The 21,948-nt window shown below is 51.2% G+C and overlaps 2 protein-coding genes across 2 annotated transcripts; one reads left to right on the top strand and one right to left on the bottom strand.

The window, feature by feature from the left end:
* Positions 1–13: 13 nt before the first annotated feature.
* On the bottom strand, positions 14–9,898 carry BUD31 (BUD31 spliceosome associated protein). Its single transcript, XM_060649489.2, has 6 exons — positions 9,700–9,898; positions 8,362–8,496; positions 7,812–7,932; positions 2,154–2,276; positions 1,766–1,932; positions 14–259 (listed from the first exon to the last, which is right to left on the bottom strand). The coding sequence occupies exons 3-6, from the start codon at positions 7,903–7,905 to the stop codon at positions 209–211; spliced, it is 435 nt and encodes a 144-aa protein (XP_060505472.1). The 5' UTR covers positions 7,906–7,932; positions 8,362–8,496; positions 9,700–9,898; the 3' UTR covers positions 14–208.
* A 133-nt stretch (positions 9,899–10,031) lies between these two features.
* Positions 10,032–20,631, top strand: PDAP1 (PDGFA associated protein 1). The gene is made up of 6 exons (XM_060649487.3): positions 10,032–10,166; positions 13,385–13,476; positions 14,799–14,909; positions 16,493–16,614; positions 18,674–18,825; positions 19,903–20,631. The coding sequence occupies exons 1-6, from the start codon at positions 10,154–10,156 to the stop codon at positions 19,959–19,961; spliced, it is 549 nt and encodes a 182-aa protein (XP_060505470.1). The 5' UTR covers positions 10,032–10,153; the 3' UTR covers positions 19,962–20,631.
* The last annotated feature ends 1,317 nt before the right edge of the window (positions 20,632–21,948 follow it).

Here is a 21,948-nt window from a genome sequence, read left to right as displayed (position 1 = left end):
AATGCAGGGCCCAAAAGGTTTAAAAGTTTTATTTCTACAAATCACAGCTGATAAACACCAAAGCCTTAACATGTAGAGACCATGCTCCCACTCGGGCCTGGAGCACCGCTCTGCGAGAAGAGCTGCTCCCAGGAGAAGGCGTGATGGGACAGGCAGAAACCTGCGAAGTCCAAGGTTCAGGGTGAAGAGAGGTCGGGGCCCGAGGGCCTCAGCCAGAGCAGCCCCGACAGCCGCAGTGCGTGCACTCGATGATCCGGCCCTGCAACAGAGGACGGCTGAGACACCGCACTTCCCCCACACGCGGCAATCCTCCCACCAAGAAGGTGGTGGGACATTCACGATCTACCGTGACACTCTTCAGAACGCCCTCCGTGATGGATGGAAACAGCTACTGTGGACCCTGAAGCTACACTTCTGTGCACTTAATATATGCAAATTCTATGTACATGCTTATGCCCCCACCACAAAAGGAAAAAAAAAAAAACCTGTGAGCAATTCTTGTTATTCTATGAAGTGAGCATGACACACCCTTCAATGCGCTGGAAGTTGGGTCTGTGTACTACTTGGGGCTCAGTGCCAGGGGCCTCTGGGCTGGGGAACTTTCTAGTGGGGGCACCGGGAAAGAGGACGTACACCTGAATCTATATGGCAGCCGAAGAGTCCTATCCCCTGGACCAGGTGGGCCCCAATGTCTGGCTGGGGGCTTGCCCAACAGAAGGCCCTAGAGCAGTGATTTGTCTTGATTTTCCTTTTTCCTGTTTTGGAGGAGCAAGACCCTTACCTAAGCAAACAAGATCAGAAGGTGAAACCCAACTAAAGCTAAAGCAGGCTCTATCCTGGCCGCAGGGCTGGGGCAGCACCCCAGACCCAATGCCACCACAGAATCCTGGGGCTCTCAGAGGGGAGGCTTCTGCCACTTCACCACCTCTCCCTGCCCCTACCAGAAAATTCACACCCAGATTCTTCCCTTGGGGAGGCAGCCCTCTTCGATGCCCCCTGCCCTTTGGCCTTCCACGTGATTCAGGGAGACAGAGCTACCTGCTGAGCTAAAGCCCCGTGCCTGGAGTCAAAGCTCTGTAAACTGTAACTAGTGTGCAGCATAGAGGGACCCTGTGATGAGGCGCCTGTGTGACAGGTGGCCAACTGGGAGGCAGGCAGTCCAGTCTGACCACCCGGCTCGGCCCACAACGAGCAGCCAAGGGTGCTGCACTCAAAGGCCACTAAGGCTAACATCACAGTAACTGTCTGCCTCCTTCTCTAGCTCCAGTTCAGAGAGGCTGATGCTGTAAGCTCAGCTACTGCACACCCAGCATCATTCCGGAGCTCCCCAGAGAACAAGGTTCTGACAGAAGAAATACAGTGTAATTCTGAGGAAAAGGAGGCCTGGAAAAAAGGGTACCTGAAGAGTGAGCCCCAGAGGGGAAGGACAGGAATGTCTGCTTACTGGCCTGTGCTTCCCTGACTCAGCCTTCCCACCCCCAGGTCATACATGAGGAAGGACTTCAGTAACTTGCCCAAGGGTGGAGTTGAGACTGACCCCCCCAGACCTAACACGCCATTGCTGCCAAACTGCCGGGTGTGGGTTCCCCGAGAGAGCGATTCCCTCTCTTGGGAATGGCCAGCAGGCCATCCAGCAATAAGGACTACTTTCCAGCCCAACAAAACAGTGTAAAATCCCCTGGCGTCACCCAGGACACACTTCTGAACTGAAAAAGGAACCTCCAACTTGATCATCAGATGTTACAGGGGCGGAGACCTCACTTACCACTTCCAGCTTGCTTTTGGGGACCCGGCAAATGCAATTCGTCCCAAAATTGGTGTCCCGTGTCTGAATGCACCGCAGGCAGCATAAATTCTCATACCCCTGCTTTTTCCATTTTGCGATCAGGTTTTTGTCTGCGTAGCCTTCTTTAATACAATATTCATATAGTTCTGTCCAAAAAATGGGGAAAGGGCATCAGACCACGGTATAACACAGCTGCCCCAACCCATCACTACTCTTCCTTAAAAAGACTATTTCGCCAACAGTGGTCCCTCCCCGCCTTTTTTAGTGATAAGACAAATGACATTTGCTAAGGCTGTAAGAATAAGAACCATTAAATAAATGTGAAAGCCACTCAAGTTGTCCAGGCCAAGAGAATTTAGCTAATTACCTCTGCTTATGGCTTTCCGCTTATAAAAGAGGTCAAAAATATAGCGGGTTTTCTGGTGGTGGATCCTGAAGATGGGCCACAGAGATTCCACTTTCCTCTTTCCCTCATGAGGTTCTGTTTCAGCTGGGGAGAAAAAGGGGTGTGTTTGTTTTGTTGTGGCAGGCAGCGTTCAATCACAGGTCACAATGTTTTGTTTTGTTTTGTTTTTTAAATAACTAGGGATAAAGAATAAATCCTACTTCATACCCTCTAGGTTTGCTGTCATCAAAGTGACAGTAACAGGTGTTGATGTGGAAAAATTGGATCATATTCTGCTGGTAGAAATGTAACATGGTGCAGCCTAGCCTCTCCGGAAAAGTCTGGCACTTCCTCCAGGAGTTAAACAGTTACCAAGTGCCCTAGCAGTTCTCTTGCTAGGTATATTCCCAAAAGAACTGAAAACACATGCACACGAAACTCCTCTATGAATGTTTAGGCGGCATTATTCACAATAGCCAAAAGTAGAAACAACCCAGCCTCAACCAACTGATGAATGGATACACCAAACATAACCCACCCACAGGACAATATCATTCGGCCGTAAAAAGAAATCAAGTATGGACTTACTACAACACGGATGAACCCTGAAAACATGAAGCCAAGTGAAAAAAACCTCCTCCCCAAAGCCCACCTACTGGATGACTATCTGCAGCGACACAAAGTAGGTTAGTGGTTGCCTCAGACTGGGGGGCGGGGGAGGCACTACTGAAGGGTGCAGGGTTTCTTTTGGAGGGGTAATGGTTGCTTGACTCTGAATATACTGAACACCCTTAACACTTCAAAAGGGCAAGTTTTACAGAATATGACTTCTGTCTCAATAGAGCTGTTATTTTAACAAAGATAAAAAATGAGCCACATGATTTAAACATGATTGAAGTGGCAATTCTGTCTCTTAGCAGCTCCAAGTTGATCTTTATCACCTTGACTCAGTTTTTAGAGAATGGAGAAAGGGGAGGAGGGGTCAAGAAAAATGTGCCTCCATTTCTCCAACTTTGGGGACATTCTATGACTTAGGATGTAGAACTCAGCTCCACGAACAGGATTCTGTGATCCAAGCAAAAGGCAGGTGTTGAGGCCTGAGCAGTGCGCACTGTGTGCCTGCTGCAGCTGAGGCCCTGATCGAGTGCCGAAGACAAGGCAGTGGGGCAGACAGAGCAGGTCTGGAGCCCCGTTCCGAGGAGGGAAGCAGATCAGCACGTGGTGGTAAGTGGTAGAGGCCAGAGAGAACACAGAGGGAATGGCAAGTGGGGAGAGGGGGGACTGCCACTTTATACATGTGATCAAAGAAGGCACAAGAGGGACATCTGATCACAGACCTTAAGAAACAAGGGGTGGGCTGGGGACTGGGCAAAATTGGTGAAGGGGATCACAGGTACAAGCTTCCAGTTAGAAGACAGGTTCTGGAGATGTAAGGCATAGCATGAGGACTATAATTTATAATACTGTATGGTGCGTTTGTAAGGCCTGGATGTCACGTTGTGTTAATCATTTCATATACACATATCAAATCATGTGCATGTGCATGATTTAAAATCATGTGCATGATATAGATCCCAATTTAAAAGGGGGAAGGGAGTGGGGCATTGGGTGGCTCAGTCGGTTAAGCAGCCAACTCTTGATTTCAGCTCAGGTTTTGATCTCATGGTTCATGGGTTCAAGCCCCATGTCAGGCTCTGTGCTCATAGTGTGGAGCCTGCTTTGGATCCTCTGTCTCCCTCTCCGCTCCTCCCCTGCTCATGCTCGCTCACTCTCACAAACATCAAAAAATAGTTTTAAGTAAAAAAGGGGAGGGGCAAACATGCTTATAAGGCAAACAGCAATGCAAAGGCCCTGAGGCAGGACTACTTAGGGATCCAGGAACAGCAGTTGTGGGCAGGGGATAAGGGAGAGAGACAGGGGATGGAACTAAGGAGGGGGCTGCAGTGAGACAGTGTTTGACCTGGAAGGCCACACAAGGACTTTGTTTATTTTTGAGAGACTGAGACAGAGTGCAAGTGGGGGAGGAGCAGAGAGAGAGAGAGAGAGAGAGAGAGAGAGAGAGAGAGAGGGAAGGAGACACAGAATCCAAAGCAGGCTCCAGGCTCTGAGCTGTCAGCACAGAGCCCGATGTGGGTCTGGAACCCACGAACTGCAAGATCATGACCTGAGCTAAAGTCGGATGTTTAACTGACTGAACCACCCAGGTGTGTCAGGACTTTGGTTTTGCTCTGATGGGGAAGTGAACCACTGGAGGGTCCTGAGCAGACTGTGATCTGACTTAACAATTTGAAGCCCTCACTCTGGCTGCTCTGTAGAAAAGACTGTAGGGAGAGAAGTAGGAAGCTACCGAAGTAATCCAGGTGAGAGTAGCTTGGACCATGTGGTGGAATTTAAAAGGAATCAAAATTTAGACTTGTGGATTTTCTAACATTGCACTATGGATAATTTAAAATGTACACAAAACAGCATATTGGACCCCCAAGACCTACCACACAGCTTCAAACATTTCTAGTATTCAGCTATTTTTATTTTATCTGGTTCTCCCCACTTCTGGGGGTGGGAGACTGAAGTATTTTAAAGTGATCTCAAACCATCAAATGTCACATTCATAAATATCTATGTATCTCTAACATGTTAAAGACTTTTAAAAAAGGATCCACAATGCTAATATCCCACACAACAAAACCAACCATTCCTCCTTATTAGCAACCATACTCAGTTCAGTTTTCACTCATTGCCTCAAAAACACCTGCTGACAACGCATGTGTTTGAATTAAGGTCCAAACAACATCCAGACGTTGTACTTTGTTGATCTGTCTCACAACATTCCCTCCATCCTGTCACCCTTCTTAGGAATCTGGATGTCTTAGATGCTTGGATAGGAAGAAAGAATGAGAAGAGTCCAGGATGGGTCCGTGGTTGTGGCCTCAGAACGGAAGCAGCTCTGGGGTGGATGAATGGTTCAGTTCTGGAAATGGTTAAGTTTGAGATGTCCAAATGGGGCCACTCCATAGGCAGCTGGTATATAGAGTCTAGTTTTGAGTCACGGCTGAAGAAGATGTGGTCACCTGGGCAGAGTGTGGAAAGCCATGCATCCGGATAAGCCACTGAGGGAAGGGCACGCTGCTGCCTAGGCTGCAGCTGGAAGCAGAGCCTCCCTCCCTGAGCTTTGGTCATTTTTTCAGTCTTTTAATCATAGCAGCACTCCCATTTTTAAAGTCCCGTTTGGACCCATTTTCCCAAAACCACGTGCACATTCTTGGATGTTGTTTTGTACAGGTCCACACACAAAGTGGAACGCCGTCTCTGGTGGCTGATGCAGAGTCCTGCCCCTAGGAGGATAGGGCAGGAAGAAAGGCCGGGGGTAGGGGCATCGTGGCGCAAACTAGATGTAGCTTTTTGCCACTTTGCTAATGCCAAAAACTTCAAAAGCAGCTGCCCGTTAACTTCAAAACCTTGGCAACAATTCTTTTAAAATGTTATTGTTTAAAAATCTAGCTAAGGGTTCATTATGCAAGTGTTTATGCTTATTTTCAACTAGTTTAAAGTCCTTATAAAAGCAGTTATTTACAAGTCCTGGTTATAGTCCACAGAAATAGTGCCTTTATTTCTGAGTTACCCACCAAACTCCCCTGCCACACAGTTTCCCCCATCTCTGCCCCTCAGTTGCTATAATCAGGCTCTTTGGGGACCTCCAGGGCCACAGCAGCTGTACAAAAACTTGAGTATGACCTAACAGACACATAAAGAGCCAGGCAGGGTCAAGAGTCAAGCTAGCAAACACTGGGGACAAACTACAAGAGAAAACGGGAACTCTCCATCTGCTTCAGTAAGTGTGAGTTGTCCTGTAAGTGGCCCTCAGATCAGGACAGGCCTGGTAATGCCACTGGCTTTGGGCTCCTCTGTGCCAAAAGCCACACAAGGGTCCCCCATGTCTAGGAGTGTGGCCACAGATACCACAGGCAAAAGTTGTGCTAGAGGCTACAAATGAGAAACCAGCAGCCCCAGCCAGCCTGAAGGCAGGCTTTGTTTGGCTCCTTTCACAAATACCTGCGGGTTTTGTTGCTGTTGTTGCTAAAGTGTGAGCAGGGGAGAGAGAATCTTAAGCAGGCTCCATATAGCATGGAACCCAACGTGGGGCTCAATCCCATGACCCTGGGAGCATGACCTGAGCCAAAATCAAGAGTCGGAATCTTGTTTTTTTAAGTTTGAATTTTAAATTAGAAGAGTTCACATGGGGGCACCTGGGTGGCTCAGCTGGTCAAGCATCTGACTCTTGGTCTCGGCCCAGGTCATGATCTCATGATTTAGGAGATCGAGCCCTGCATCAGGCTCTGTGCTCTCACACAGAGCCTGCTTGGGATTCTCTCTCTGCCCCTCCCCCGCTCATTCTCGCTCTCTCAAAATAAACCTGGAGAAAAAAAAAACCAGTTCACATAAAACAGCTGGATTTCTGGCTTCTCTTGGGGAACCCCCCCCCCCCCCCCCGGCCCATAAAATTTGGCAAAACTTAGCCTGGATCCCAAGGTAAAATGGGCTTCGGGTGAATAGCAGCTCCTGCCCCTGTCCAGTCTGCCACATCCTCCGAGTTTCCTATTGTTCCCAACACTAAAGCCAAGTCTGGTGCCACCTGCCATCCACTGTTTTCTTCATAATGGAAGGAAGGACAACATGAAACAGGTCTTACACCTGTGAGTTTATCAAAAAATGGGAAAGCAAAGAAATGCTGATGGCCTATATGATTAAACAAAAATGGAAGAGAATATTTCTTTTGGAGACAATTTTCAAGGACTCACAAAATCTTTTCTATTATAGTGCTCTCCAGGTTCCTTTATTTTGAATAGAGATCAGTTTGGGGAAGAAATCTCTCAGCCAAAAATGACCTTGATTACTGGAAGTTCTAGGTATTTAACAGAAGTTATCTGATACAATCACTTTTGGGGAAAAAAGGCAACGTGACTTAACAATGATTTAATAATTATTGCTGGAGGTATGACCTCATAACAAGGGTTAGTTACCAAAAAGCTTTAAAGAAAGGACCGCTTTAAAAAGCAATTCAGTAAGTAGTTACACTGTGATCATATAAGATATAAGGCTCATGGCTTCGGACAAATTTTCTAAAATCATACTACATGATTCACAAAGTTCAGGATCATCGACATTTTTTGGGAACGTACATTGTAAAAAACTAGTGTATAATGCAGAAACAAAGTGATGATGAAACCAGTGTCAAAGACCCAATATTTTTATTAAGAAGAATAATAAAACTGTTTCAGAAAATGTGAAAATGAAAAAGGACAGGATTTCCCAAGTAAACATATTTTGTAAAATTCTAAATATGTACCTAACCAAAACAGTAACTAATTATAGGTCTGCTATTCGATCTTTAGTCTCTAAAGCTTTCATATCTAGTTGGCCCCAAAACGGCTTTGAGGACCTTTTCATTGGTGCCATCCTATTTTCCAGGACATAGAACATTCCTGAGTTAATAAGCAAACAAAACACGTCAGTGTCAGGAGGCCATAGTGGTGCTGCCTGTTTCTTCCCACTGATACTTGCATTTATGCCTGGCCCCTGGGGGGTCATCTAAGCCTGTGACCCTTAGACACACCTCACCCAGTCGCGAACTCCCCCACTCACCTTCTCTCATCTTTTGATCTAATTCATCCAGTGTCGGCTCGATCAACTCCCAACCATCTGGGGGAGCTTTCCGGCTTCTTTTGACTTTAGGCATGTTTCCCACAAGATAATTTGCAAAGATCTGGGGGAGGAAAATTAAATGGATTGGTTTCTGAACCTGAGATCCCCAAAGGCCTTCACTAACCACCATTTTGGTGCACATTCACTTCCCTAACTCTGTTTCTTCATCTGTAAAATGGGGATAATATAATCTACCTATAGGACCATTGTGAAGATTTAACTGTAGTTATACGCAACATGCCTACATTAAATGTGTTTAATAGACTTTTTGGTGTTATCATTAACATCACCTATGAGCCTGGCCCTGTACTGGATATTGGGAACACAGAACAAAGAGTAAGACACAATTTCTATAGTTGAGAAGGTGACATTCTAGCAAGGAGGTAGAAAGTGACAAGGCAATTACAACATAGTGTGGGAAGGGCTATGGTTGGGAGAGACCAGGGAATGAGTGTTTAAAAGGGAAAAAGATGCTGTCAAGTCAAAGTACCTCAGGGTCTGCTTCCCAAGAGTGTAACAGAAAGATCTCTGATCTCTTCAGTTACAAACTCAAGTTCTTGTCCAGCTCTACCAATTACTGTAACTTTAGGGGAGGTCACATTCCCTTTCTGGTCTTCAGTCTTATCTGTAAAACGAGAGCAGTGAATTAGCTTGATTGCCAAGGAGTTTTTGTTCATTTGTTTGTTTTTTAAGAGAGAGAGCACACAAACAGGGCAGAGAGGGAGAAAGAATCTTAAGTAGGAGCTCAGCACGGAGCGCAACACAGGCTCCATCCCATGACCCTGGGATCATGACCTGAGCCATATACTCTACCAGCTGAGCCATCCAGGCACCCCCAAAGAATCTTCAAACCCAACAAAGTATTACATAAAGGCAAGTTATATAAAGTCCACACAATTAGCCAGTCCAAATCTAAACAACCACATTTTTCAAGCCACAAGGCATTTCTAGGTGGCAAAGCAAATTCAGGTTAATTACCTCCTACTGTGCAGCATAGCAGACTCCTATCCCCCAAACTCATCGGTCCCTCCCTTCTGTGGGGTGCCTGACAGTTTACAATGTCCACCCCCCCCCCCCAGCCTCCTTTCCTTAATCCTCCACTAACAACCTTACCGATGAGAAATGAAACTTCTGCAGGTAAAGTCAGAGTCACACAGATGAAAACTGGCAAAGTATGATTCGGATGGCGGGGGGGGGGGGGGGGGGGGGCTCCTGACTCCCAAATCAGTGGTCTTTGGACGTATCTTCCCTGCTCTGAAGCTAGAGATGGTCAGAATCTGGACCCTGCCCAAGCGCGCCCGGCTGGAAGAACAAAGATACGGGACACCAATTTGCTATGACCCAGGGAAATTCGAGAGCCCTGGCTCATCTGGAGGTCAGAGGACAACCCACAACAGAAAACTGGTAGGAAGCAACTAGATCAAGGGGTGTCGGGTGGTATAAGAGGTGGCAGCGCTCGTAAGAAGAGCGTGGAAAGGCATTCGGAGCTAGGGAGGGAAAACATTATAGTCGCGACTGTACAAAAGGCTCATTGAGAGGACATCTGGGCCGAGCTTACAAGAACAAACAGCATTTAGACAGAAAACATTTTCGGGAGAGAAAACAGTGGGAGGAGTGGGAACCTAGAAGCAAGAGAACCCCTAAACCCATTCCCTGGGCAGAACGAACCAGGCGCCGACTCTTCTCGGGAACTCACTCTGACCTCCCGCTCCAGAACCCCGCACCCGTCCCAAGCCAACCGCTCCCACCGCCTCTGGGCCAGTGCAGACCTCCGATTCCTGGCCTTAGCGGTCACCAAGGTACTAGAGAACACAGGAAAAGCACTCACCTGAACCACCGTCGCCGTCAGCCGCCTCTTTATCGACGGCTTCCGCTTCCCAGGTAATCTCTCCAGGATGAGGTCCTCGCGGATCCCCTCCCTTTCTCGCGCTGAGATTGCGTCATTTTAGGTGTCTGCAGCTCCGCCTGTACAAATTCCAGCCCGCTGTTGCCTTTTGCCGTCACTTCCCGGGGGGAGACCGGCAGGCTCACGCGTCTCCCCGGGGGCTGAGGGACTGGGGGCGCTGTTGCCTGGGCAGCGCGCGGACGAGCCCGGAGTCAGGCGGCTCGCGGGACAGTCTTCGTGCTCCGGCCTCCTTGAAGTCCCCGGTCCTCGAGGAGACGGCGGCGGCGGCGGCGCGCTGAGGGTACTGGGCCGGGCGGAAGAAGTTGAGCCCGAGGTATTTCCGGTTCCGGTGTCAGTTCGAGGCGCCGCCGCCGCTGCCGCAGCCGCCGGATCCGCGATGCCTAAAGGAGGTGAGGGCCAAGCGCGCGTGGCCTGCGGGCCTCGAGGGGCTGCCCGAGTCCGGCTCCCGCTGTTCATTCTGCCCGCGGGTGTCTCGGAGAGCGGCGCCGAGGGAGGACGTCCGCGCCGGCTGAGGGCCAGGCCTGGGCCTCGGCGCCCAATTGTCCCGATGGAGAAACTGAGGACCGGAGTGGCTACGAGCCACTCCTTCGGGGGTCTGAGGAGACCCAAGGCTCCTGCTCCTCGCCGACGCCGAAGGCCTGATCTGGGGCGCGCTTCTCTTGGCCTGAGGGACCTGGAGTTTACTCCCTCTTCCAGGCTCGCGGGGACTGAGTCACCGCGTCCCGCGCCTGTGCCGAGCCCGTCTGCCTTGCGCGTAAAACGTGGGGCCTCTCGAGCTCCGGGCGAGTGAGGCCTGCCTAATGAGACCTAACTTGATGCTCTCGAGGCTGGCTGACTGGCTTTGAATGTCCCTATTCGGCAGCGGCTCTATGTGTGTCTCTGAGCCAGTCGCTTAACCTCCCTGTGTCTCAGTTTTCTCATTTGCAAGGGGCTTTTGATTGTACCTACCTCATAGTAGTGATGTGAGGCTTACACCACCAGGTGATACACGTGGAGTGCGCAGCACAGCTCCAGGCAGTCAAGCGCTCGCTAAGCATTATTTATACGGTTTCGTCAATTTCTTGGCCAAGAGGGTAGAAGATGCGTGGCTTCCCAGTGCATCGTAGACAGTCCTTTCTCTTTCCCCTAAGAGTCCGTAGTTCTTGATTTCAAGTCTAGCTGTGTCACTGCCCAACTCTGTGGCCTGAAACAAATTATTTAATTCCTGCCCATTTTTGTCATCTGGAACACCTGGCTGATAACCCTTAGCTTGGAGAGCTGGAGATAGAGGTCATAAAATAATGGAGCACTCAAAGTGCCTGGCTAACTTCTGGCCCAGAACAGATGTTCGGTTAATAGTGGTAGCTCAAGTGTCTTGTTGGTTAAGATGCTTTAGCCCACAGGAAATCTACTTGGAGCTTTTTCAAACCTAAATGACTTCCTGACTCTCTACTTGCAGAGATATTGGGGCTTACAGAATCGAATCCATTTAAACCTACCTCTCTGTTGATTTAGCCTGGTAGGAAGAGCCAGGTGTCTTCCATTTTGCACAGCCTCCTGTTGTGCAAAATGAGGGTGCCATCTGAACCCTTCTGGTTCCAGAATTCTGGTTCTAAGTGTCCTACTTCATAGATAGTTTGAGTCAAAGTTGGAGGTTACAGAATCCCAAATATGAATTCTTGGTTAAATGACTTGGCCTTTGGCTTGTGAAAAGCTTTATGAGCAGATAAGATTTACCTATTTTGCTTGGGTTTATTTGCTTGAAAAGCAAAAGAAAACAAGACTTTTTTTTTTAAGTATAAAATTATCCAAGAGAAAAGGATGAACTCTTGTTTCCATTAGTAACTGTAAAGCATTTTCAAAGGCATGCTGGTAAAAGTTATTGTAGTCTGAACTAAGGTCCATATCCCCTAGCCAAGTGTGCGGAATGACAGCGCGTAGTAGCCAGTTTTGAGTTGTTATTACTGCCTGGAATATTGAGAGGCCTGGAAAGCTTGTTGGGTTTTTTTTGTTTTTTTTTTTAACTGGCAAGCTTGATCTCTCACAATAGGACTTGGATGAGCGTAGACTGAGACACCCCCCGGGAACCCAGGTAGTCATTAAAAATGGGTGGTGTGATCTGTAGCAGCCCAATTATGGCTTTGCAGCTGCTGTCTAGGAAATAAGAGGAGGTTGGTATCTCTGCTACTGTCTCTTGAGTCCAGAGAAGCTGTGGCTGTCTAATTACAGATTCTCTGCACTCAGACTCACTAGAAATCAGCTGGGCCGAAGCTTCCAGAAGAGGTGGGGATGGATTAAGGCCACAACCACCCCAGCGTCTTCCAGGACCAGCAGGGCAGGGGTCAGTCTATTGTCCTAGCTCAAGAGGCTCAGACTGATACTCTTAGATGAACTTTAATTGCTAATCACACTTTTAACTGTTAGAAGGGAGTCAGCTTTATTTTCAGCTTTAACTTTGCCAGCTATGTTTCTTACTCCACATGCAAGAAAGTTTCCAATAGGTTTAGGGTTTTTTCCTTATAGTATAATGCTCAGGTGAACAAAAAGTGTTTCATTACATCCCCTGACCTTTTTTTTTTTTTTTTTAATGTTTATTTATTTTGAAATAGCACGATAGGGGAAGGGACAGAGGGAAAGAGAGAATCCCAGGCAGGCTTTGCCATGTCAGCACAGAGCCCAATGTGGGGCTTGAGCCCACAATCCATGAGATCACAACCTGAGCCGAAACCGAGTTGGACGCTTAACCGACTGAGCCACCCAGGTGTCCCATATTCCCTGACTTTTATAGGGAATCACTAATGTGGTCAGTGGCTTTGTTTTTTATCTCCTGCCAAAATACCTTATTAGAAAATTAGCAAACACAGCATACGTTTTTGTAGTGCTTAATCCGATCTCAGGCACTGTTCCAACAGTTTTACATGTGTTAACAAATTCATTCCCATGACAACTCCAGGAGGTAGGGACACAGCTGAAGACACTGAGACTGAGAGGTCAGGTACCCTCCCAAAGCTTGTAAGTTGTAGAGCTGAGATTTGAGCCTGAGGGTCAGACTCCAGCATTCGTGCTCTTCATCATTCGGTTTCAATCTTTAGTGTCTTGTCTTTAGAATGGGATCAGCCATGATTCTCCACATATGGGCTCAAAGGTGGGGCTAGATTCAGGCCACAACTACCTCAGCATCTTCCAGAACCAGCAGAGCAGGGGTCAGTCCATTGTCCTGGCTCAAGAGGGTCCATGGTTGTGCCAGAACTTTTGCAAGTAAAAAGGACTGTAGTGTTAAATGTTCTTACTGCATTTTGACCTGAGTTTGGATTCTAAGGCACCATGGGATTTAGCCAGTTATTAGATGCAGCGTGCCCTCTCCCACATCCTCCTCTCAGGTCTTATCTGTAGGAACCTATGTCTAGCACGTAGTTTGGTGCGGCGTCAGGTGGTCGCATGTTGCCTCTTTTGTCCCTTTGGATATGTAAAGGGAGGAGAATAGGTTTGGGTGGTGCTTGGTGAGGGGTAGGGGAGGTCTCTGCAGCCTCTGATGACAGCGCCTCAAGCAGGAGGCAGCCCTTTGGGGCTCAGGGCAATCAGGGAAGCTGATTACCTCCCACCTCCTAAACTGCCGATCCTCGTGCAGGGAGAAAGGGAGGCCACAAAGGCCGGGCACGGCAGTACACAAGCCCTGAGGAGATCGACGCGCAGCTCCAGGCTGAGAAGCAGAAGGCCAGGGTGAGTACGTGCCTGTGCCAGCCACTCCAGTGGCCCAGGGCAGGGCCCTGCCTCTTTGTCATCCAGAGAGGCCAGGCAGGGACCACCAATTCCTAGGCAGAAGCCAGCACCTGAGGGGGGGGGGGGGGGGGCGCGGGGCACGGGCAGCAGGCGGGTGTCCCTGAACAACCAGCGACAGTGAAGAGGAGAGGTATCTTCTGATTGAATCAATTAGAACTTTGTTCTTTTAGCGATGGTCGCCTTAGTGGGGGTCTCTTCTTGGTCCTGTGTCCTGCTTTCTGGGAGCTGTCGTTTTGCCAGGCCCTGCCCATCCATAGCTCAAACTCCCCGCACTCCCCATCTGTCTGCTGTAGCCATGCCACACCCAGCACAACATAGTGCCCTGCCTCCCCTCACCCCCAGCAGGCAGAGCACCCTTCGTTCCTCCAGACCTTGCTCAGAGTCATCTCCTCTATGATTCTCACTGATGCTCTTCACCCTGCCCCCTCTGGTCCAAGCTTAGCAGTTCCCTCCACTCTGTTCCTGCAGTGTTTTTTCCAGCCTACTGTCAGGAAGTGGAATATTTCTATCCTCGTCAATGTCCACATCCCTGACCACACCATTAGATCCTTGCCTGAATAAGGGCCGAAAAGAGCACAGTCAGGCTGGATGGGTGACACTGCTGTGAAGGGCCTGGGAGCCCCTAGAAGGGAGGGGCTGCATTTGAATGGGGGAGGGGGCAGAGGGCTGGATGGAGGAGCTGCCAGCTAAGTGGGACCTTGGAGAGTATGTGGGCAAGTGGTAGGGGGAAGGATGTACTGGCTTTGTTAGGAATGTTTTTGGTGGGGAAGCAAGAAAGGTGGAGGGAAGTGGCATGTTGAGCGTTGTCCCGGGAAGTCAGCGCAGCAGGGCATCTGCAGGGGCAGGCTCGAGTGACTGGCCCTCCATTTCCACCGTGGGAGTGGAACACGGGAGGACTTGCCTAGGAAAACAGTGCAGTTTGGCAGCTGCATGTGGCAGCTGGGGAAGCAGGAGGGGGGCTGAGTGGGACTGAGGTTCCCCGCCCCACAGCCGAGTCCTTCCGACCCTGGGAGATGAACTTCTCACCCAGGCTGGAGTGTGGGAATGGCTTCCAGGCTGTGGAGCCAAATATATAGGCTGCCTCTGACCCAGGTCCCCTACCAGGGGCCGGGGTTACAGAGTAGGACCCTTGTCATACTTGGTCCCAGCCTTGTGGGGGTTTAATTCCTCGGGGTCCACAGTCTGGAGGTGGTGGGAGCAGGGTTCACAGTCTAGGGGGTTTGTGCATTTTTGATTTTGCAGGTTGTCCATTTCTGAAACAGGAAGAAGAGGAACAAGGAGAAGAAGGTGGAGATGGGGCTGCGGGGGACCCCAAAAAGGAGAAGAAATCCCTAGACTCAGATGAGAGTGAAGATGAAGAAGATGATTACCAGGTGCTGAGTTTGGTGGAGGCCTGGGACTTGGACTCATTCATTCAACAAACATCTGTTAAGTGCTTGTTGGTCACCATTCCCAATGGTGGATGCAGACAGAGTCTTCAATCTTAAGGGGTTATGTTTTAATAGCAAGGTACAGACAATGAGGATGTGAACAAATGTTATGATTTCAAGTAGCAGCAAGTATTATGAGTAAGATGGACTGATCATGGGTACTTGAAGCAGTGTGTGGTGAGGAGGGTGACTTTTAAACTGAGATCTGAAAAACAGGCTGGAGCCCGGTGTGTGAAAAACCAATGTGCAGAGCCGTCAGGGTGGCCGGATTGGCAAGTGCAGGGGCTCCGGGGTCGGACAGGACAGCAGGAGGCTGGTGGGCATGTGCCTAGGTGGGTAAGGGGTAGAGTGGCTAGGGATGTGGGAGGAGAGGTTGGCCAGGGCAGCTCCCGAGTGGCAGTTGAAGGGTTTGAGTTTCACTGTTGCGGGTAGTGGGCAGCTGGTGGAGGCCTTGAAGTGGCAGAGAGTGATGACCAGATTTGCTTTTAAAAGGTGGTTGTGGCTTCTCTGCAAAGAGTAAATTGTAGAGGATGTAAGCGGGGAAATGGCAGCAGATCACCAGACAAGAAATTGTGGCTGGGCCAATGGGGGAGAGGGGGCAGGTTCATGCTGTGTTTTTGGGTTTGCTGAAGGGTGGGACCAGGGACTGAGGGAAGGAGGCATGAGGCTATGGCATAAGGATGGTCGAAGGAGCAGGGTAGGCGAGGGGTGAGTCTCGAGTTCCATTTAGGCACATGTCGCTTGTGACATGAACATACAAGTGGACGTGTTCACAGGTAGCTCAAATGGATGTTGTCGTCTGGAGCTCTGCGTCAGATTGGCTGGTATTTGGAACCTGTTTCCCTGGTCACTTAAAGAGAAAAGCTGTGGTCAACAGCACCTGAGACTTGGGCCCAGCCTGCTATACTGGGGACTTGTGCTCCTGTTGAACATCTCCCAGGGGAGGTGGGAGGTGCAGGCTCCCTAAACCCGTAGACTGCGATCCCATGGCTCCTTCTCATGTCACATTTCCCTCCCATGAGCTGAGATGGGTAGGAATTGGAATTGGTCCTGAGAACATCCTTAGTGTGGCCTGCCCTGGGGACCCAGCAGTGGTTGTTGCAGTCAGACGTGAGCTTCCAGAGGCTGAGCCTGAAGTAGGGGCGTAGTGCTCTGTGTTGAGAGCTTGTGAGTTGGGCTTGGGTTCTCAGCTCATTGGTCTGCTTCCTGGTTGGCCTTAGGCAAGTTGTTCAGTCCTGTGCCTCTGTTCTGTCACCTGTGAATCTGAGACAATAACCTCCGGTTGCTGGGACTTGGCATAGGTTGGGCTCCAGTCACGTGCACTTGCTGTCCTTGTACCTCCTGGGCTGGTGAAGACACCCCGAGGTGCTGTTCCCACTGTGAGGCTTGGGCCGAGCATCATGTTGTCCGGGGGTGGAGCAGAAGTTTGTCCCTGCCCAGGGGGGCTGTTGGGAGATGGTGGGCATGGCCCTCAGGGGCTCTGCTGGACGGACTTTTCCAACAGGCGGCTTCTTGTCTTACCTTAGCAAAAGCGCAAAGGCGTGGAAGGGCTCATCGACATTGAGAACCCTAACAGGGTGGCACAGACAACCAAAAAGGTCACACAACTGGACCTGGATGGGCCCAAGGAGCTTTCAAGGAGAGAACGGTAACCTCTGCTACTGGGCCTTGTGACCTGGGCACGTGGGCAGGGGGCTGACCTTCGTGGCGGGGTGGGAGGAGCGGCTGAGGCACCCAGTTCCCCTACCCTTGCCTCCTGGGCCCTGGGGTTCCCAGGGACTGGGTGAGGGCTCTAGCTACGGTATCTGTTTTTTTTTGTTTATCTCATTCCTCAAAGGCTCTATAGAAGCTTTTCCAGAAACACTAAACAAATAATTTTTCACCAGTAGGAACACAACAGGGAAAATAGAACAACAGTTTTAGACCTGAGCGTCACACTTGAAGTAATGCCCAAGGAAATGGAGGGTTATGGTACAGTCTCTTCCTCCACAGCACCCCACTCTGGGGACAGTTCCTTACCCAGCCCAGTCTGACCATTCTTGGCCTGCATTCTTTGATGTCATTGCCGTGGGGGTTGGGAGAACCCAGAGGTTCACAGTGCAGAGAGCACAGTGCAGAGAGGTCTGCTGGCTGCCCCAGTGCTCCCTAAGTCCCAGGTGGAAACGGAGCTGCAGACAGCCTTCTCTTTGCGATTATATGAGGGTCTCAATTGAGTGCTGAAGTGCCCTGCACATGGCCATTCCTTGACAGGTAGTGCCTGGACTTTCCGTGGCCACCAGCTGACAGCAGGGACCTTATAAGAGGTTGAAGGCCACTAGGGAAAGCTGTCCTGTTTTGTTTTGTTTTGTTTTGTTTTGTTTTGTTTTTCCCTTCCTGGGCTGCTAAGATTTAAATCCGCCTTCCTGTGCTAACCTCATGACGGCTGAGGGTTTTACGAAAAGGCTCACAAGTTCGGGGTGTGATGAGAGGCTGCTAAGGATTCTACTCCTCCAGTAGCTTCCTTCTCACCAGTAAGAAGAGGATCCTGTTGTTACCCCCACCCTTTGAGGCTGCAGAGTGAAAGCCATGAAGGCCGGCATCCTGCCTGGCCCCGAGCCTTTACCCAGAGGACCTTGCAGAGCTTCTGGTAGTCTTGCTCATTGTTCCAGATGCCTCCAGGGAACCCCCCTCCCCACCCCCCAACCCTGGTTTGGATCTCTGCTGCTAGCTCAGAGGCTCCTGACCCTGCACCTGCCTCCCAGGGTAGGATCTGCTGGGCTGACAGGTGTTCCAGTCTCCTCTCTATTGCACGTGTCTTACTGAGAGTCTCCTGGGCGAAACATCTGCTCAGCTGACTTTTGGTGGCTGGCTCTCCTCCCCTCTGGCCAGGCCCCATGCCTTGTTTCTTATCACCCAGCGCGGTGTGCTGTCAGGGCCTCTGGGAGGCCAAGTCCCTTTCCCATGCTCCTGTTAGGGTTTCCCTGTCCCCTCCTCCAATACTTGGCTTGTCCAGGATTCTGGTATAAGTGGGACAATCTAATATCTCAGTGGAAAGTGCACGCTTCACTCCAGAATCTCAGGCCTGGGAGGAGGATCTCAGAGGGAAGACTTAATGAGAGGGAGGAGCTAATGACCATCACCTCTCTACCTAGTGGGTTGGTGACTGACACCTTTGTCCTGTGGGAGTAGAGCTCTTAGGCCCACACCCTCCTTGGTGGGGGCTCACCACTTTGAAGGCAGCCTCTTACACATCTGAGCTGCTCTAATGGAGAATGTGCCATGTCCTGTGGACCTGAGATTGGGTGGGTGTGGTTCCCATCTGTGGCCACTCCCTGTTCCCAGTGTCTTCCTCCTCTTGCTCATCTCTTGATACACAGTCCACTGGTTTTGCTCCCCCTTTCTTACCGGGGACACCAGACCCTAGTCAGCATCCCCCCGCCGGCCAATGCAGACATTGTTCACTGTGTGCTGAGTTCACCCCCATCCTATGTTACGTGTCTGGGGAAGCTGGTACACTGCTTGAACTTCCTCCAGCCCGCTGAGAAGTCCAGGCCTGTCCCTTTGCTTGTTTGGTGAGTGTCCATCAGGGAGGGGGCACACAGAGCAAGGGCACCCTCTTCCACTTGGGCTCCGGGCCCAAGTACTTGGCTTTTATTCTGGCTCCCACATCTAGCTCGGCTGATAATAGTGGGGAAGATGTCCCTTATGACACCATTTTATCCAAACAGAGAAGAAATCGAGAAGCAGAAAGCAAAAGAGCGTTACATGAAGATGCATTTAGCTGGGAAGACAGAGCAAGCCAAAGCTGACCTTGCCCGGCTGGCAATCATTCGGAAACAGCGGGAAGAGGCTGCCAGGAAGAAAGAAGAGGAGAGGAAAGGTAAGTCCTGAGCTGCCGGTGTGACTGCCTGACGGTTTCTGGGAAAGCCGCTAAACCCTGCGCTTCAGTGTCCTTGTGAAATGGGATGGGGTTGGGTTGTTGGGTGGAGGGCCAGCCTGTGTGTAAATGCACTTACTTTCTCATCAGTGGAGGTGGGCGTTTCTGCCCCAACCTTCTGGGGTGTTGGGAGGGCTCAGCAGCAGCTGGAAGTCAGATGAGGGTTTGGATCTAAGCAGAGCACTGTCTACAGCATCTGAGGGAAGCCGCAGGGATGTACCTAGGGCAGACCTTCAAGGCTGGAAGGTTCCACTGAATTATCCGGTGCCTTGTGTGGCTGGGAAAGCTACCTCGGAGAACCACCGTCCATCTGAGGGGCTTGAGAGGGTGCGGCAGGGCTGGGCTGGACCAGACTTCACGGTCCAGACCCAGGTGAAATCTGGCCCAACTGTCCCTCTTCCCTCATGCCCTCCCTCCCAATGGGGTCAGAGGTGGAGCCTTTTCCTAGGCCAGGATAGCTGTGGGGAGTTGGTCTGGTTTACAGGAGCATTTGACTCAGGACCTGGTCTCATGTGGGGCCTCAAGAGCCCTTAGGGACCAGCATGCTGTCCTGCCTCCTCACCAGATCATGGGGAAACTGAGGCCTAGATCTGGAAATTAGTTGCCCCAGGGTTGTCACCACACTGGAGGTAGCCTGCTGTCCCGGCTCCCTGCTCTTGCTTCACAAAGCCCAGGCAGGGGAGGAACTTCAGATGTTGCTGACTGGAGGTTTCGGCCCCCACAAAAGAGGCTGTAATTACGGGGTTCTGCCTCTGGGTGGGGTAAGAAGTTTCTCTTTGCCGGTAGCTTGAGTGTTGGGGGCCCTGTGTCGGGGGCAGCCACCCAAACTTGGCGAGAATGTCTGGACGGTGGCTCCTGCGGGAATCCTTCCTGGTCTGTTCCCCCTCTGCCAGCTGAGTCTGTTGCCAGAATGTGTTCTGAGGTCCCTCGGCCCTCCAGGGCAGTGCTTCTGGGGTGCGTGGGGGTGTGCGCAGGGAGGGGGTCTTGTGTTAACACCAACCGTTCCCTTCCTGCCCTCAGCAAAAGACGACGCGACCTTGTCGGGAAAGCGAGTGCAGTCGCTGTCCCTGAATAAGTAGCACGGCCTGTGGGAGGAGGCACCGGGGACCTGGGCCGCTCTGCCAGGACCTCTGCCGCGTCTCGCCCGCCCTGCCCTGGCGCCGCTGCAGCAGCCCCTCACGGCAAGGAGCCCCCACCCTGGCCTGGGGCCTCCTTTTCATCTTGGCACAGAAATCGTTTGGGGGGGGGGATGGTGGGAGGGTGCTGGGGGAAGGGGCAGCTGCCATCTTTGAGACAGAAAGATGCGGGACAGCATTTCATATGTAACCATTGGAATGTCTTTGCTGTTTTTAGAATTCAGAACTCTTGTTGGGGGAGTCTGGGAGGTGGGGTAAGAAGAGCTTCCGTTTATCCCGTAGATTGCACAGTAGGGGCTGGTTGTGCAGAGGGGCAGCTGCTGCTGAGTTTGCAACAACCAGCCCCAGTCTGTGTTGCCTGGGTGCTCGCTCAGAGGGGCTGTCGTCCAGGAGCCCGTGTCCCTGGATCCCTGAGGGTCATGGCTTGTCCCCAGCCAGTCCCCTTCGCTCTTCCCCGCCCCATTCCCACCCTTCTGGCCAGAGCCAGGGCCCATTCTTAACCTTGCCCATTGATCATTTCAAGAAACCTCTGTTTACTGTGCAGCACCCAGGCAGAACATGCTCCACAAGTCCAACTTGTATATTTGGCAGATTAAACTTGACATTATCGTAACGTTTGTTCTGTGATCCATTTTTGGGCCCCCGTGCTTGGGCCCTTTTCACCCAACAGGGCATGGTGTTGCTGTCAGGCCAGTCTGCCCTGCAAGGTTCAAGGTTCACACTGCATCCAGCAGTGTGTGGGGACTTGTCCCTGGGCCTCCGAGCTAGGAGAGACCTCAGGACAGAGCCAGCTCCTCCCCTCCCTTTACCTGACCATGGCGGACCTTAAGTTGGAGTGGCCAGGGTGCCATCCGCTGCCCTCAGCAGGCCGACAGCAGCTCTGCGCCTCCCCGCCCTGCCCTCTAGGTGCCCCTGCTGGTAACAGTCTCAGGATTTGAGTGCTGGAAGGAAGTGTCCCAGCACCCACGTGATTGCCAGGCATCACCTCATCCTGTCTTTACCACCCCGGGTGGTGGAGATGGCAGCAGGGAAACAGACTTCGTGGTCACATGAGCTGCCTACAGAATTGGCCACTGTGCCTGTCCCTTCTCCTGCACCCCTTCATGAGGGGCGCTCTGCCTTGTGAACAGCAGTGTCCTTTGTGTACGATCCTGAGAGGTCAGTAACTTGTGCCAAGCAGGGGTTTGGCCTGAGGTCAGAAAGAGGGATTTAATGGGCAGAGATGGAATCAGGCCCCTGACTTCCAGGGACTCCTACCATGCCCCCCTGGGCTTGACCGTGCTAGAGGTCAACAGACCCAGGAGCCCCCAGCAGGGACACCACAGCCGCCAGTGTCTACAGCTCACCCTGGCCTGCAGAAAATCCCTCTGCCCCTGGGACCTGCGAGAAGACCTCCCCCTACCTGGAGGTCCTGCCGTATCTCAGGTTCTCAGGTTCGGTCTGTCCCATGCAAATGAGGTTTTCTGACAAGATGGAGGAAGGTACAAGAAGGTGGTGGCTGTTTGGCAAGGTGCACAGATAGTGCACGGTCGTTGCCTCCAGGGGCCACCAGCCAGCAGAACTGGAGCCACGTGGGGTGGTAAGGAAGTATCTTCTAACGTGCTGGAAGCTGATTTGCAGGAGTGGCCGGCATGAAGAGGCCGTGCTTGGCCAGCAAGGCTCCCGGTGTGCCCAGGACTGTTGTCTTGTTGGACCTGGTATGAGACCGGAGGCGAGGACTTCCCTGGTGGCTGCAGGCCCATGAGAGGTTGTATAGATCTCAGCGGCATACCTGGGTGACATGCTGGCAAGAGTTCTGGCTTGAGGCATTTCCTTCCTGGTTCAGCTAGAGATCCGGACACACATCGAGTACATTTCAGCAGACGCCCCTCAAGGCTTGGAAGTCAAACCTGAGCTTGGATCCTGGCTCTGCTGCCTCCTGCCCGTGAGA

The sequence above is a fragment of the Panthera onca genome, chromosome E3 (assembly GCF_046562875.1).
Source record: "Panthera onca isolate mPanOnc1 chromosome E3, mPanOnc1 haplotype 2, whole genome shotgun sequence".
Lineage (NCBI taxonomy): Eukaryota > Metazoa > Chordata > Mammalia > Carnivora > Felidae > Panthera > Panthera onca.
The sequence above is the reverse complement of the archived record's forward strand: the minus strand, read 5'-3'. Positions and strand labels throughout refer to the sequence as shown.

What these genes read in the sequence shown, in the direction of transcription:
- BUD31 (XM_060649489.2), bottom strand. Translation starts at nt 7,905, where the DNA reads ATGCCTAAAGTCAAAAGAAGCCGGAAAGCTCCCCCAGATGGTTGGGAG. An exon ending in AGATCAAAAGATGAGAGAAG is followed by an intron (nt 2,277 to 7,811) that starts GTGAGTGGGGGA and finishes TTTTCTCCCCAG; the next exon opens with CTGAAACAGAACCTCATGAG. An exon ending in CCAAAAGCAAGCTGGAAGTG is followed by an intron (nt 260 to 1,765) that starts GTAAGTGAGGTC and finishes CCTCTGTTGCAG; the next exon opens with GGCCGGATCATCGAGTGCAC.
- PDAP1 (XM_060649487.3), top strand. An exon ending in CTGAGAAGCAGAAGGCCAGG is followed by an intron (nt 13,477 to 14,798) that starts GTGAGTACGTGC and finishes TTTCTGAAACAG; the next exon opens with GAAGAAGAGGAACAAGGAGA. An exon ending in GAAAGAAGAGGAGAGGAAAG is followed by an intron (nt 18,826 to 19,902) that starts GTAAGTCCTGAG and finishes TCCTGCCCTCAG; the next exon opens with CAAAAGACGACGCGACCTTG.